At 52.0% G+C, this 16,522-nt stretch overlaps 1 protein-coding gene across 2 annotated transcripts in view; it reads left to right on the top strand.

Annotated features, from left to right (window-relative positions):
* Positions 1-16,032, top strand: part of PDGFB (platelet derived growth factor subunit B) — an 18,145-nt gene extending 2,113 nt beyond the window's left edge. The window contains exons 2-7 of one of the 2 annotated variants that reach the window (XM_057388646.1): positions 6,359-6,455; positions 9,614-9,697; positions 10,177-10,382; positions 12,054-12,195; positions 12,618-12,783; positions 13,981-16,032. In XM_057388646.1, coding sequence (XP_057244629.1) covers positions 6,359-6,455; positions 9,614-9,697; positions 10,177-10,382; positions 12,054-12,195; positions 12,618-12,754 — 666 coding nt within the window. In that variant the 3' untranslated portion in view covers positions 12,755-12,783; positions 13,981-16,032. Of the gene's footprint in view, positions 1-6,358; positions 6,456-9,613; positions 9,698-10,176; positions 10,383-12,053; positions 12,196-12,617; positions 12,788-13,980 lie in introns of both variants that reach the window. The other variant, XM_057388640.1, reaches the window with a different exon arrangement.
* The last annotated feature ends 490 nt before the right edge of the window (positions 16,033-16,522 follow it).

The following is a 16,522-nucleotide window of genomic DNA, read 5'->3' as shown; positions in this document are numbered from 1 at the left end:
GCACCCCTCTGGAGCGGGAACCCCTCTGGAGCGGGAACCCCTCTGGAGCGGGAACCCTCTGGGGCGGGAACTCCTCTGGAGTGAGCACCCCACTGGAGCGGGCACCCTCTGGGATGGGCCCTATAAGATGGGCACCCCTCTGGAGCGGGCACCCTCTGGGGCAGGCACCCCCCTAGAGTGGGCACTCCTGTCGGGACAAGTCTGCTATGGGGGACTCGCCTGGGAATACACCCATCCCCATGTCTGCTCCCGGCTGCAGCGGCCGGGGAGACCAGGCTGGAGCGGCCCCTGGTTAGTGTGGGAGCAGGGATGCTGCTGGGGAGCCCCAGGGAGCCTGCAGCTTCCTGCCGTGCCTCACCCAGGGCTGTGAGCCCGGGGCGGGTGCCGGTTTCCTCGAGCCTCTCACCCCATCCGGTGATTTTGGCATCACGGCAGTGCGTGTGCATCAGGGATTGCGGGATCGAGCCTCTCTTAGTGCCTCTGGAATAATGCACAGTCTGAAACCCATCCTGGCATTGCCAGGGGACCAGTGGAGAAAGGGCGTGGGGCTTTGGAAAAGGGGAGGAAGGGGACGGTGTGAGTGAGACACCAACACCAAGTGGCATGGTTGTTCAGCAAATTGTGTGCCCAGCTGGGGCTATGGGAAGGGGCAGGAGGTGAGCGTCTGCTGTGCCTCCATGGTCACACAAGCATCTTGCCCAGCAGTCCTGAATGCGCTGCCCAGGAAGAAGCCAAGCAGAGGGTGAGGGCCAGGTGGAGGTTTTGAATTAACACCCCAACCCTCTTCAGTTTCCCTATGTGGAAATTGAAGCCTCATCCCCAGCCATGGTTGAGGAAAAGAAGCCCCAAACCCCCAAATCCTTTGACCTCTGCTGTCACATTTCATCATTGGATTGCATGCAGATYGAGGGGATCAGAAAGTCCCTAATATTCCCCCACAGTGCACAGTTCCCATTTCAGCTCTACCCAAGATGGCAAAACTGTGGGTTGCCTCATGTATTGTTGATTGTCAGGGGCAGGAAATATCCTTCCACCAAAACTTTCCCTTCTTTGCATCATTTTCCTCTTTTCCTTCCTCAGTTTTGGGCAGGGTGAGTGGGCGCACGCCTTGTGGGGTGGCAGTGAAGAGGTTGGGTGCRAAGCACCACGTCACCTTCCTATGGGCCCATTTTGCCCTAGCCCAAGCCACAAAAGGAAGCAGTTAGAGCTGTGGGCTACAGGTGGTCATGTTTGTTTTGGGCAGAGGATGGTATTTCCTCKGTGGATGGCTCAGATCTCTTTCTCCCATGCAGTGTGAAATATCAGCTATGGTTAGCGCTGGGGAAGATGGAAGTGTCTGATCCCAAGGAGCTGTTACTCAGTTGCTGTAATCAGATTGATATACTGAACAAGTCTGTGACAGCCTTGTAGAGTTTGATAATTCTGGCCTGAGGTTTCGTGGGAGGAATTGTGATATTTGTCATTGTATGACCAGAGAACCAAGAATGTTTCTGCTTGGGCTGGTGCTTCTGCCTGCGGCCAGTCCCCACAGTTACTTTGAGGGCAGCGTGCTGCACCCTCTGCACCAGGCACATACTACTCCCACCASGCTGCTGAACCAGAGTCTACCTCTGAATGGGGCATGCAGCTCCTTCCCAGCCCTGACAGCGAAAGTGCATGAGGAGCGGCAGCTCCCCAGATCAACAGAGGCCCTAAGCAAGGAGATGGAGCCTCCTGAGTCCCTCTCCCGCTTTGATCACACCCWTCTGGAGCTGGAGGGCCCTGGAGCTCTTCCAGCCAGAGGGAGTACAAGCCTCAGCGGGAAGGTATTTGCCAGTTGGGAAGCGAGGATGCTAAACCCATTTGCATTTGCCCCACGGGCTGTAATAGTTGCCTTGCAACATTTACGGAGATGGGCTGAGCCAGTCCTGGTTGTGCTGGGGTGAAGCCCCACTGGCAGTGCTTTCTGGAATTCCCAAGGAATGGGGTGCGGCTGGGTGCTTGCTTATAACCTCGGCCCAGCTCCCCATTGCATCTTCCTGCTGCAAGGCGCTGGCGTTCTTCCCTAGTCTTCCTAACACGAGGCAATGACAAGGACAAAGCAGTGGAAGCCGGGATGGATGACATGTCTGGGGTGAGCTTGTGGAAGGAGCCAGGCGAGTCGTCCCTGCCTCCCTCTCACTGTCAGCTGATGTGCAGCAGCAGGAGGGAATGACAGGGCTCCTGCGCTGTTTTCAGTGCTGCTGGTACACAATCAGCCCCGGGGGTGGAAATGCCTCCAGCCCTCGAAGGGGAGGGGTGGGGGGAGTGCGGAGGAGCAGTGGAGTCCCCCTTGAAATGGAAAAAAGGGTGGGTGGGTCTGGCTGTATTTTAGGTACACAGACCAGATCAAACGTTTTTTGATTATTTTAAGGGGGGGAAACATAAGCTGCGACTCCAAGTGGAAGGGGCTCATGTGAAGAGGGTTGTGCCTGCTGCAGGATGCTCTGGCAGGCATTTGTCAGGGTCCCCCTTGCAGCCAAGAGTGGTGCCAGAAGGGTGGAAGCCCTGTGCCAGGGGAGGGCTGGTGGCAGGTGCTGCTGCTCTTACCCTCTGCCAGGGAATGCAGTGGAGTCTCCCCTCCGGGTCCRCACATCAGCTTCAGAGGGAATTAAAAAATGCTGTTTGTTTGGGCTTTTTTGCCTGGCTGATCACTCGAGATCCTGCTGCCAAGATCCCTTGCCATAGTCGGTGTGGAGGTGCTCAGAAAGTCTTCCACTCCTGGGCAGAGGAGCGGGTAGCTGGGTGCTTCCCTGCCCTTCACAAACTGGTGCTGCTGCTACCCTTCTGTCCTTCTGTGTRCAGTCACACCAGCTCAGACAAAGCAGCTGGAGGAGTCCACACCTTGGGAGTGTCCTTGTCTGATTTCTTTGAGCCCTGAGGGTCTGCCTTCCCTGCTGGTTGCACAATCTTTGCTGCTCCTCCTCTGTACCTAACAAGAGACATATCTTCAGGCAAGACTGAAACCCTAGCCAGAGGCTGCACTCCACAACACTGCATATTCACTTGCACCAGCTTGGCAGCAGCTGATGGCAAGGGGACCTTTCAGCATCCCTGGTGCTCAAAAGCGTAAGTCAGGAGAAAACTCCCGAGCACGAGGTGGTGGGGCTAGGGAGGAGGCAGATTTTGGGAGAGTGCATGTTTGGGAAGCAGGAATAGGGGAATCGCTGCACCTGTGTTGATTTGGCAAACAACGTTGCTGGACATCTGGGAGAAGGGAAGCAAAACTGATGTGCCAAGAGGCCACAATGTCACAGCCACAGTGCAAGGAGGCTGTCAGGCAGGCAGGGCCCCTGCCCAGCTGCTCTGCTGCCTTCCATCAGATGTGTCATGGCCCTCAAGCACCAGCAGCCAGCTCAAGGAAGGGAAGTGAACCTCCCTGCCAAGGGGTTGACAGGTTGGGGGGTGCTCTTGTGACTCAGGGGAGAGTCAAGTTGAGCTGGGGAGCAGAGGGAGGGAGGGAAGAGCAAACTTTCTTCTAAGAATTCAGGGCCTCGCAGGAATACAAGGCCATGCCTTGGGGCACTTGACAGCCAGCCAAGAGTCCATTGAGACAAAAGTCTTCTTTGATCTGCCGCACAGTTAAAAAAGGAGATTGTTAACCTGTGTTAGACAAATAACTCCAGAGGAGCTGCTAAACAGGAAAAGCACCAGCTRCTTGGGCTGCTCTGTTGGGGATCCCACCTCTCTTGCAATGCCCCTCTGCCTTCTGACCCCGTGGGATCAGGTGGAGGTGATTGATGGACCTCTGCTTCCCTGTGTCCCATTCCACAAGCGTCTCCAGCCTGTGTGTGTGGTGCCCGGACCTCAGAGCCTCCCAGACATAGGGCTGGGGTGGGGACCAGAGGCATGGCTGCTCCCAGTGGCAGACCCCAGAGGGAGCAAGGACAAAGCATGCAGCTCAGTTTTGTAGCTGCTCTTAGGCCAGCCTTGGGCTTGTTTCACACGGATAAAGTAAGGAGTTTCACAGGCTTGCMGTTGTCGCTGGCAGAGTTGCCTTGCAAAAATGGGGGAGGAGGACAGTATTATGAGCCATGTGGGCTGGTCTTACACCATAGCCATGCTGGTAGTATCTGCATCAAGAGAAAACTGGCATCTAAAACTGCTGCTGTGAGCAGGGAGTGGAGCTTATTCCTACAGGCAGTAACCAGAAATACGGCTCCTGAGGGCCTGCATTTTCAATCCCTGAYTCATATCTACTCCCCCTGCTCAGTTAGCAAGGTGACACCTCCCAGCTCGCTTCCAAAGTCACCGAGTCTCGTAACACCTGCCCACGCTCTCCCCAGGCAAGTGCCGGAGTTTAAAATAAAGTTCCATTTCCTACACRTATTAAGTGTCAGGAAGGTTCAGGGGCATCCGTGCCGAGCAGCATTCATACACAAATGCATTTGGCTGACAGGTGCAAACATTGAAAGCCTGCAATTTCACCACCCAGCACTGAGCTCTGACTGCAAGTGCTGGGAATTGCAAATGATCCCTTTTCAAGTAAACGTGTGTGGCACAAGGCGGGGAAGTGCTGCAGAGCCTCTCCGGCACTGGGCTGTTGGTCCCCTTCTTCCTCATGCAGCAGGAGATGTCAGAAGGCATCTTCATTTCGCATCTATTCAGTGATCCCTGAATTATACAAGTCTCTCTCTCGCTGTGCATTCAACACTGTTGCTGCTTCCCTCTCCCTCAGAGACTGAGGAAGTAGTGCCTAGGGATGTAAAATCTGCTTTTTGCTGCAGGCAGGCAGCCAGATCTGTGGTGAGATGTGACAGTGACAGGGACAGAGTGGGGCAGGAAGGCTTGGCCTGACTGAAGCTCTCTAGTGTATCTGCTRTGGAGGTTTAGGACACTAGGCACTGTCTGCTCTGGAGGTCTCTCAGGAGGTTTCTGCCCCATGACTTGGGCTGCAGCAACCTTCACATCACTGCATCCTAGTTTAAGTTACAGTATTGGAGGGTGGTCTGGCAGCGCTGAGGAGAGAGCGCTCCTCTTGTCCTGCTGTGGGAGCAAACGGTGGGTGGCCAAGGACAGGCTCAAGCAGCCATCCAAAAGTGGCTGCAGGTTTGGGCTAAAGCCCTCAAGGTTTAAAACCAGCGTTTAGCAACCTGCCTGGTGGCTTTTCTCGACTGCAAGAGGAAGGGAAATGTTCTGCGCTGAACKCAGGCAGGGAGGGAATAGCTGTACAGTAGGAGGACCACACACATGCCACCAATTGTCCATAAAAACCCACACGAAAATCCCTGCATTTCACAGGCACGCAAGCCAASTTCTCCTCTCAGTTACAGGGACATGTGTAGGGCTGTGCCTCAGACGCCATCCAGCACCCGGCTGAAAGAGAAGCTTTTCCGCTTGAGTAGCCCTGAATGAAGAGAGCTGGGAGCTAAGCAAACACTCTGGCCAGTGCTTTCCTCTGTCTCTTTTTCTAGTCTTTCGGAAGTATGTTTTAATCAGCACTTGCTTTCCCACACCGCTCCTTTGTACTCTTATTAAGTGCTGTCACTGGAGACTGCTCTAGCCTAGTGCCAGAGTGAAATTCCCAAGAGATGGATGGCACTGCACCTGCCTGCACAAACTCTGAATTTGGCCCATCATCTGATCTTGCTAAACCTGCTTACTTAAGGATTTTTGGTCCTGGTGTGCAATGACATCCAAACTCCCATACGTTTCTTCCTTCAAACAAACTCCTCAGCCCCTCAAATCCCTTCAGCTCTTGGGGATTCACCGCAGGCTCACGCTGGAGCAGCCTCAGCTGTGAAGGTCAGTCTTCATCTCCACCCCCAGTTTTTTCTTTAAAAAAGAGTATGCAAATGATGTATATTATTGGGCCTCTGTGGTTTGAAAACACACGCGCTCGCACACGCACATACACGCGATAACTGACAAAGCCCGTGAGGGAGTTTCATAACAGAGGGAAATATTGGGAAGGTTTTATCTGATAGTGTAAGGGAAGTCTGTTAAAACGCCTTTACTGCAGGCAGCAGGAATGAGAAGCCACCTGGAGAAGTCATACAGCACCGGAGAAGGAAACCTTGCTGGCTGCTTGCATAGTGTTTGGGGCTCTGCTGCACAGCCAGGGTATTTTTTTGCTTTTTAAGTCTCTTGACAGCTTTGTGAGAGGCAGCAAGAGGGGCTCTCTTGCTTTTGCTTATGTTTCAGGCTGGTGCCTTCTAAGGCATAGAGCCTTCAAGGTTTAAAAGCCAATGTGAGACAATGCATGTCTTAGCGTTTCTCTGGTTCTGCTGTGTCTCCCCCGGGCTTGATTCCCCACTCCCACTCCATGACACAGTCAGGATTTGCAGATCATCTCTTTAATGCTTATTTCTCCATTTCTTTTCTTTTTGTCGTCTGGCAGGGGGACCCCATACCGGAAGATATTTATGAGATTTTGGGTGGCAGCTCAGTGCGTTCCATCAGCGACCTCCAGCACGCGCTGCGGATAGACTCCGTAGGTAAATCTCCTCTTCACCAAACACTCCTCTATTTTTTTCTTAAGTCTTTGAGGGAGTTGGGAAGGGATATTCTGTTTTTCAGCAGGCATACTATCAAGAGAATCCATTATAAATACAGGAACCATTCAGAAGCCGAGRCCTATCTATTTACACACTTAGTCTCCCTGAAACTTGTGGGAGTTAGAGACAACTAAATACTTTTTTAGATCACAAGTCTGGTGTATTGAGGGGCGCTGGCTTCCAAAAATGGTAGGAGATGGGCAAGGTGAATGGAAGTACCTGAGATCACCAGTCTTCACCCTAGGAGACATTCAGGCAGCAGGGCTTGAATTGGACAAAGATCTGTTTAGGAGGCGACAAAATGGGAGGTGGAAATAGGGTGACAGATGAGGAAAAGGCTGAGTGGGTTTCCGGGTTTGGCATCCACAAAAGGCCACAGGCTCCCAGAGGCTCTTAKGATGAGAGCAGCAGAGCACGTGTCCATGGTGAGATACGGGACAGGCGCTAAGTCAGGGTAGCGCCGCTTCACCTCCTGCCCGCAGATAAGAGCTGCGGGGGCTGCAGTGGCTCGGGGTCACTCGGGCAGGACTGAGCGCAGTGAGCAGCAGGAGAAGCGAAGCGTGGAGGGGTCGGCACGTGTGGGAACTGGAGCACGCGCCACGGCGGCTGGGCTGGCCCAGGAATTTATTTATAAACGGTCTCTTCAGAGCAAATTCCTTTCTATTCTAACCCTGCTCCCGCCCGTCGTCCCCCAGCCCCCCCAGCTCGACTTCTCTCTCGTGTTTTGTCTGTTTTGAGCTTTGTAATCCTTGCCGAGACACTATCTACGGGGGAACAGAATTTCCTGCTTTTGTTTCCTATGCCAGTCCAACCACTGGCGCAGTCTCAAAAGCATTCCCGCTGCCTTTCAAAACGGCCCTGGAGGGGCAGAGGGGGAAAGCTAGGGGGAGGGCACCAGCTGCGTTCAGCTATTGTTTGTCTTAGAAAGAGGCGACGAGGCTCCCCACGACTGCCAGGGCCACTCCCTGCCCTCACCAATTCCCTCCTCCTTGTCCACGAGCCACACAATGGGGCAACTTCCAAAATTAGCTGTGCTGGATTGTCCCAGGCTGGTCCCCCACTCCCCCAGAGGTCTTTAGTGCTGACCCAGGGTGTAGAAGGGCAACCTAGAGGAGGGAGGGACACGATTCTCAACCGATTTGTTTTGAGTCAACAGTGGTTGCTATTTTTCTGCCCCCACTCCACTCCTCTCATCAACTCAAAGGAGCCCCCACCCTCCTTTGATATAAAGCCAATGATGGAGGGTGCAAGGAGCTGCAAGGAGCAGCTGAGAAAATGCATCCAGTCTGTCATGGCCCACGGTCCAAGGAACAGATACATCTCTATCCTGGTTACTAACCATCCTCATGACTGAGATAGAAAATGGGCTTATCCTCCTGGCTCCAGAAGCCACGGGTTATGGGAGAAGGCTGCAGAGCTTTGAGTCACTGTTTTCACTTCAGGTCCCAGGTAGAAAATGATGGTCAGAGAAACAAAAAGTGGTGCTGCGAAGCTGTTTCTATGTTGCCTCCCATGGCTCTCATCTGTTCCCAGGTACTGACCTAGGAGCATTGCCATTTGCTTGCCCTGTGAGGAATTAGCAAGTTAGTGAGTTAGCAAAATAATTCCAAAGTGACTGGAGCTATTCCCTGTGCTGTCTGTGCACCCAGTGCGTGTCATAGCTGCTTCCCTTCACTGTCTGCACAGGGAGCTGGAATGAGGTAGCTCCTGGAGCAGATGGGTTGACACAGTGCTCTCCTGAGCTTGGTCACTAACCTAGACCCAGAGTGCAGAGTGGGAGTCATCTCCCTTAACTGTGGCTGCCCACAAAGCAGCAGCTGCCCATGTAAACCAGTCATCCAGACACCTTCTCCACTCCAAAGAGAATTACAGACCCTTCTAAGTCGTCACCCACCAGATTTAGGTGTCTGCCTCGGGGCAAGATGAATTGTGCCTGGAACTGATCACTACTTTCCAGCCACTTGAATGGTGTCTGTTGATTGTGCATTGACCGGCTCAGGATTCCTGCCTTGTAAATGCAGCCTCTGTGCACCCATCCCAAATCCTTCAGCCACTGCTTGAGACCTGAGCAGAGAGCAAAGTCTCTGCTCCCCTTTGTGAGAGCACTGCAGTAGGGCAGGGCTGAGGAAGAGGAATGGGACATGATAGGTAAGGGAAGTCTGCTCCACCACACATCTGATAAACAGAGATCTTCCACCGGCCCCTAATTCCCTTTAAGAAAATTGCTCCCTTGATGCTGACGTCCATTCAGTTTCCTTCAGCTGCTAAAGCAGGTCAGAGAAGGAAAGAGCTGTGGCTGGGTGGGAGCTATCTTCGAGCGCAGCCATTGTCCCGAGCTCAGGAGGGGCTGTGTGTTGGAGTGCTCCATGGGGATTATGGGCATTTCTCCATTCAGCACTTCCTATGGGAAAAAGCAGGGGGGTGGGAGGGAACTGCTCAGGGCTGGCCTGAATGCTATCGGTCTTCCTCTCCCATCGCYGAGTGAACCACCTCCAGATCCTGCCTCTTAGAGTAGTATAGAGGAAAAGTAATTCTATTTTTCTGTTCTTCTGACATGAAACGGCTTTAACCTAGAGCAGCTGAGGTGAATTGAGAGAGAGAAAGCAAGCACCCCACCTACCACCCATCATCCCCTTCACCTGCCCTCTCACCTGTCAACTCTCCCAGTTCCAAGCTGTCCCAGCAAGGCACCTCAGTGTAAAATAACAAGTGTTCTGCTTGTCCCAYCTGGTCTTTGATCCTCCGTGCTGTTATCTGAGTCTCAGCTGGCCAATCTGAATCCCTCTGTTCCTCCTCTCTGACACCACAAAGTCCTGACACAGGCCTTGCCTTCCTTGAGCTGGAGTTCTCCTCTCCTAGACCTGACTGGGTCCTCTCTTTCATGATAGGCTTGTTGCTTTGAGCTGTCTAGTCTGAGCAAGGAGTGTCCATGCCCCAGCACAGCTGTGGCCTTGCTTGTGGATTTACACCTAGCGTGATATCCTGGCTCCATGGCTTGTCCCATGTCCCTGCACTTTGCCCGGTGATCTGAGCACAAGTGCCTGCTGTCTTCTCCTACCTCTACTTGGTGCTATTAAGTCATGTCTTATCCTTTGCAGAGCGAGATAGCTCTGGCCTGAGCCTGAATGCAACTCAGCCCAATCAAAACCCTGTGGCCCTGTCTCGAGAGCGACGAAGTCTGGGTGAGTTCGGGGTCTTGCACCTTGTRGTTGTTGGGGTGCTCACCTCAGCAGCCATGGGTGGGTCCAGATAAATGTCTGAGATACAGATCAGAGGTAGAGGTTATAGTGTGCCTGTGGAGAAATGAGAAGGAGGGTCTGGGCCTGGAGCAGGAGGTGGAAGTTACACCCTGGGAGGGCAGGAGAGCGAGTCTGGACTTCTGTGTGCTGCTCTGCTTTAAATCCTAATGATGCTGATTTGCTCCAAAGAAGTGTGATCTGCTGCCTGGGCTGCAGTGAGAAGCATCATTGTACAGGGCCTTTCTCCACAGGGCACAGCTCAGTACAGGGAGAGAGCTTGAGGGGTGGGAGAAGGAGAACAAACAAGCGTGGGGGCGGGGGGGGAGGGGGCGTTCTTTCTCTACCAGCAGAGGTGACTGTGGTGGGTTGGTGACAGCTGTAAAGCCCATTTCATCCCCCATTTTTCTCTTGGCCCTCTGTAGATGCTCTGGCAGCAGCAGAGACAGCTGTCCTTGCAGAGTGCAAGACGCGGGAGGTGGTCTTCGAAATCTCCCGCAACATGGTGGACAGCACCAAYGCCAACTTCGTGGTGTGGCCGCCCTGTGTGGAGGTGCAGCGCTGCTCTGGGTGCTGCAACAACCGCAACGTGCAGTGCCGCCCCACACAGATCCGCRTTCGGCACGTCCAGGTGAGGGACATGCCTCCCGCTGCTTCCTCCTGCTGCCACCCACTGCCYTCCCTGCGCCCAAAAGCCAGACCCAGGGTGGCTCTCAGGTGCTGGCCTCATGCGGCTGTCTGTCCCCTCTGCACTGCAGCCGCTGGTGTAGGTGACATCTGTGCCAGCTGCTGGAAGGTCTGGTGCTGTCCAGCAGCTGGGGACTGTCACCGTGCAGAGCTACAGGGCACTGTCCCCAGCTGCAGCTCCATGCCATGGCCCTTCCTGTGGCTCAAGGCAGCCTTGTCTGCTGTGTCAGACCAGAACAAACAGGGTGCTTTCATTGCAGGAACTGTTTTTGATGCAAAAATAGAAGGGTTTGCAGTGTCAGTCTCCATCCCCACTCGGCTGCTGCAGCTTCTTTCCAAGACACGCACTGCAACAGCTTCTCTTTCTCAGCCTACAGTTACCTCCTGACCTGCTCCAGCAGCCAGCAGACACCTGACAGCTAACCTCTTGCTCTGATCTTCCCCTCACAGCTACCAGTGATCTCCTCACAGCTTCCTCCCCGACAGCTTGTTTAAAAATAATATTCATCCCGTACTAATCCTCTGCCTGAGCCATAAGAGACTCCCCCAGGCAGGCGGCAGAGGTTGGCTGGGAGAGACTGTATTCACACACAGCCCTTTTCATCAGGAAATTCCTTTCTCAGAAAAGCCAGGCTGAATGAGGAAAAAATGGGGGGGAGCAGGAGTTGTTTTTCTGGAAAAAAACAAGTGGGAGGTCAAAAGCCAGCCTGAAAAAGTGACCTGGAAATGGTTTCTTTGAGGACAGAGGTCTCTCTATTGTTTGGCTGGAAGTGTTTTTCTAGTGAGCAGCATGTGGTCTGAAGTGTGTGGAGTGGGCTTTCAAGGAAAGATAAACAGCCTGACTGCTTGGGGTCTGGCTGAGGGATGCTGCTGGGGGCAGTGGGTTTAGAGGAATTCCATCCCTGATGCAGAGCAGGGTGAGTATTTATAGCGTGTGGAGCACTTCAGGGACCGCAGAGTTGTTAGATAAGCTGAGTGGGGTCAGGCCTGGCTGCTGGAGTGGGAGGACCCCTCRAAAGCTTATGCCCTGTGTGGGATGTGGAGCAACGAGTCTTCCCTCTGACTCAGCACTGGTGGAGAGTCCGAGGGAATTTCCAGAGCACCGCCTTTCCCGTGAAACCCAGAACCGAGGGCTTCACCCCTGCGAGTTATTAAAGAGCTTGAGACAAATTCAGACAGGCCTCCGCAGAGCTGACAAGGCTGTGTTAGCTTGCATCCGACCTGAGCTTTTCTCCTTTTGGCCTTCCTGTAGGTTCCTGTGGGAATTAGTCCTGGTTGYCCCCAGGTTTCTACCATCACATCTGTCAGAAACAGGCTGGCATGTCCTGCATGGTCCATGTTTCTGTCTCCGCTCAGCCAGTCATCCTGCTTAAACACTGGCAATAGCTAGGAACAGGGGAACCACCAGAGACATCCCAACTTGCCTGCTCTAGGTCTGCTCTGCTGCCGTGTTCTGAATTATCTCCATGCACACCACCTGAATTTGAGCAGTGCTCTGTAAGCTGCCTTCTGACCCCTTAGAAAGAGAGCCAAGAAATGCATTGACACTGACTAATTTCACAGAGCGGGTGCCGTAGCTGTATTAACCTTTTGCTTGCCTTGCTCTTGTAAATAGGTGAACAAGATCGAATTTGTCCAGAGGAAGCCAAAATTCAAAAAAGTCGTTGTGCCTTTGGAGGACCACGTGCAGTGCCGGTGTGAAGCCGTGTTCCGACCACCCCCCAGGARCATCCGTCCAGGATCACGTGAACAGAGACGTAAGGATCTTGGCATTAGCACARCGAGGGGAGGTGTGAGAAGAGGGGCTGGGGACAGAGAAAAGAGACCTCCGCTGGTTTCAGTCTGCTTAGCTCCAGTGAATCCCAAGGGCATTCACTGCTTTATACCAGCTGAGGGACCTGTCCCAGGATGTCTGCCTGCCAGGAAGGGGTTGACACTGAGGGAAAAGAAGGAGGGAAGGTGAGAGGTGAGGGGAAGGTGAGAGGTGAGGGGAAGGGCATGGTGGGAAAAGGGAGAGGGCTGAGACTGTGGAGAACAGAGGACAAGGAACAGAAGAACAGAAAGAGGCCTTGTGGCCCTCCTACTGCAGATCTCTTTGTTGACAGTGTGTGGAGAAGGATATTTCAATGAGAGCCATCTGCCCCTGGCTGTACAGACACTCTTCCCTCTGTTTTGGCAGGCTTGTCACCAGCGTTCACCACAGCCGCTGTCTCACAGAGGCGGCGAGTACGCCGGCCGCCGGCACAGAAGAGGAAACATAAGAAGTACAAGCATGTCAACGATAAGAAAGTGCTGAAAGAAATCCTCATAGCATAGAAGTGCTGGCAGGGGAGAGAGAGCACAAGGCAGGTAACAGCAAGCTGCTTTTCCAATTGGGAGTGATGTCCTCCTGGGACATGGCATATTAGACCCTTCCCATGACACTGGCCACTTGCTGTGTGTGGGGCTACTGCAGGACAAAGCCTGGGTTGAAGGAGGGGGAAGAATTAGGTTAGGTGCCAACATGTGCATTCTATTTATGGAATTAAGGCTCTTTGCAAAGTTGGAATGATCGTGCTGCAGCCATCCTTGCTCTCAGGCCCCACCCTCTCCTTTCTCTGCCTCCATGTCAGGCAGAGARCAAGCCTGACTTCTCCCTACATCTCCCTCTCCTAAATCTCCTCGGGGTCCATGTAATTCATCTCTTCTGTGGAGCACCTCCTGTTCTAGTTTGTCTATTGATTCTCCATTGAAAACAGAGAAATAATATTGCTCTGGGGATCCATTTTCCTTTTATTTCAATAGTTGAGTTGGCAGAAAGGCTGAAAAGCAGCAATACTTCTGATTCATCACTCTCCTAGCGGGAAGCCTGTGTGCATGAGAAAGGTCATACCAGGGGAAAGGAGAACTGGAATCTCTGGCAAGAGATCTGGACTTTGTCAGGCCAGGGTCTGATTCTTCTCTCCATGACTTGTGTAAACAGGAGTAACTCCCTCATCATCAGAAGAATTTCACTGGTGCAAGGGAAAGGAGACTAAGCCCTGGTTCCCCATGAGAAGGAAAGAGTGCAGATAGGTGGGAGCTGATTTTGGAGAGAGGTGACACAGCTTAACAGGGAGAGCCCTGGGCCATGGCTCAGCAGTTGCAGCTCTGCTGTAGCCCCTTGAATAAGCCCAGGCTACTCACTTCACATTCACTTCCCCTCTCCTCGGGAGAGAGGACAGCAGGCTTCCATGTGTGGTGTTTCAGGAGCTGGGGACAAGGCACTGGGCAGTTTCTTGGGATTGGGATTCCCACGCTTAGCACTATGAGGCTCTGACAATCCCAGGATTCTGCTAGCCGGTCTAAAGTTCCCAGGGTAGAAAAGATGCAAACCCATGCAAATCTCAGCTCTGGCTCAAGCTGTTCAGGGGAAAAAATAGAGGAGGTCAAAAGTCCTCCGGGGCTTCTAATCTGGCACTTTGGCACAAACATTTCCAGAGGAGAAAAGGGGATAGGAGGGGAGTTGCAGGGGGAAAAGGTTACATGTTCTAATGCTGTGTCTGGTTTTGTTTCTCTTCCAGGTTAATTTAATATATTTGCTGTATTGCCCCCATGGGGTTCTTGGAATGATAACTTTTCCTCTTTGTCCATCTGCCTCGATGTCTGATTCAGACAGCAATTGGTGCTTCCCTTTCCATCAGTGGACCTTCTCCCACCAAAGCCTCCCTTTCATTTATTAGCATAATTTTAAAGTTTTACACACACACACAAAAGGACAAGGATGACCTACATATATATATATATATATATATATATATGAGAAAAGAACAAAGTACAAATAAAACCATGAACGCCAACAGCCACAACTTGCTATGAGAACAGGACAATTCCTTCCCTGCTACAGAGGACAGGATGGAAAATGTGAAGAGGAAAGCAGGTCCAATTTCTTGCGAGGGAAGGAGAAAAACAGATGGACAGAGGCCAGAAGGGGAATATTCTCTCTTTCCCTCGTGCTTTTGGTAAGGCTGGGAGGCCCAGCTGAGATCTACACTTGCACTGGACCTACGTTTTGGAAACAGGTGTATCTCAGATTGTGAGTGGCGACCAATGATGGAAAATGCACTAAGGACTTTTATYGCCCTACCTGGACAGATATGTATTTTTAACGTGCGTGTGTATATTTTATTTTAAAAAAGAAAAACCAAAACCACTAAGATATACGACATCTCGGGGAACAGAACAAACAAGCAAAGAAGCAAAACAAAGAAGCCAAATGCATTCCCCCACTCCCTTTCCCCTCCTGCTCCTGGTGCTGACTGGAAGGTGTTTGGATCGTGGGGAAGGAGCACACAGCAGCAGAATCGTCTCCACGCCCCCGGCCCCTGCCAAGGGGAGCCATCTTTGCACATGCTGGTGGAGAACTCAACTTTCCAGGCTCGGACTCAAATTATTTTTTAAATTCACGCTGTATGTGTGCGTGTGTATATGTGTGTGTGTGTGTGTATATATATATACGTGTGCGTGCGCGTGTGTGTGTGTATGTGTATTTATACATACATATATATAAAAAAAAATATATATATATATATATATGTTCTTAAACGGATTTCATTCCCCAGTGGCAGGAAGCTCAGAGGCATGTGCATGCATTGGCTTCACTGGGCTGGCAGAAAAGCACGCTGTTACTGCAACGCGCTTGCGAGGCTCAGGATGGGGCAGGCAGAGGCATCRTTTGATCTCCCTCTCTCTCTCCTTACCCTTTTCTCTCACTCTGCATCACCCTCCCTCCCCCCAGCGCAACTTCCTTGCAGGAGGTGAAGTGGCCCCACAACAAGCCCAAGGACAGCCAAACTTAGAAGCATGACTTAATTTCARTGAGCTGTCCTGCCTGCTCTGTGGTCTCGAAAGCAGAATCATGTCATTCGCACGAGGTTTTTAACCCTTTCCTGGGTGTCATGCTTACTATGCCTCCACTGACCTCTCCCTGACAATGTCTACACATCTCCCATCATTTTCCTCACATTTTCCCTCTCAAATTCCTTCTTAATCTTTACCCATCAGATGTTCCCAACCCACTTAGCTTGAAAGTTGATCCACGATGCGGACAGCTCTGTGTAGGTATAAAAAATGAGGATGGTCTTCACAGCTGGCAGCAGCTGTCTGAGACAGAAGTGAGCTCTTCTAAGTGAGAAGGACGCAGAGAACAACTGGAGGGTCAGTTGTACCTGCCTGTCTTTGAGGTGGGAGGAGGACTGTGTGGCAGGGGCTGGTTTTGCACGTGTAGCACATGAAGAAATGCCTGCTCAGAGCAATCACAGCGCTTCTCCCCTCACACACACATCCCTATTGTGGGGCAAAGCTCTGGAGGGAGATGGGCAGAGTAGCCAAAGTTGCAGAATGTGAGCTGTTACAAGTTGTGGAGGAGCCCAGTCCTCGCCTTCTGCAAGCCCAGGGCACTTCTCATACCACTGCCAAGGCAGCATGTTGCTCCATCCCCAAGCCCTCAAGTCTTAAGACACTTTGTTTTCCTGTTCCAAAATCTGTTTCTTTTGGTTTGTAAATATGGTGAGGTTTTGTTTTATTTTATTTTAATTTTTTGCCCTTTTTTTTTAAATGTAAGATTAATTTATACTCAGTACTGTATTTAAAGTTGTAAAAAAAAAAAGAAAAAAGAAAAAAGGAAATTACCTCTTGAACAGCATTTTCTCTTTCTTTTGTGAGCTGAATGAAAAGCAGAGGCCAAACCAGCTCACCGCAGGGCACAGGATTTCCAGGGCCTCCAGTTTCCTTTTCAGGACACTTGTTCTGAGACCGCAGAGACAAGCAACCAAAGCTGGGAAAATCCTGAGAGCTCATGCATGGCCCTGCCCACAGCCAGCTTTGCTGTGCTCCTCCTTCCTCACTTGGGCTGGCTTTAAATGACTCAGGTGCTGGGGTTTTTGCCTTGAACCTAGAAGGTCCCCTTCTCCTTAGCTGCTCTGCTAGGACACCCGGCCAGAATTTCCCTGTGCTTTCATCTCATCTCTGGATTCCTTTGCTTTGAAGGGCTTGGGGCAGCCAGCACTGTTTACACTTCCCAAAGCTGTACAAACAGTTGGCCCCTTCCCTCCTTAGTCACATCGT

This window comes from Malurus melanocephalus, unplaced genomic scaffold (genome assembly GCF_030028575.1).
Source record: "Malurus melanocephalus ecotype Western Australia unplaced genomic scaffold, MMel_1.1 scaffold_17, whole genome shotgun sequence".
Classification (NCBI taxonomy): domain Eukaryota; kingdom Metazoa; phylum Chordata; class Aves; order Passeriformes; family Maluridae; genus Malurus; species Malurus melanocephalus.
Note: the sequence above shows the minus strand (reverse complement) of the source record. Positions and strands in the feature narration are given on the sequence as shown.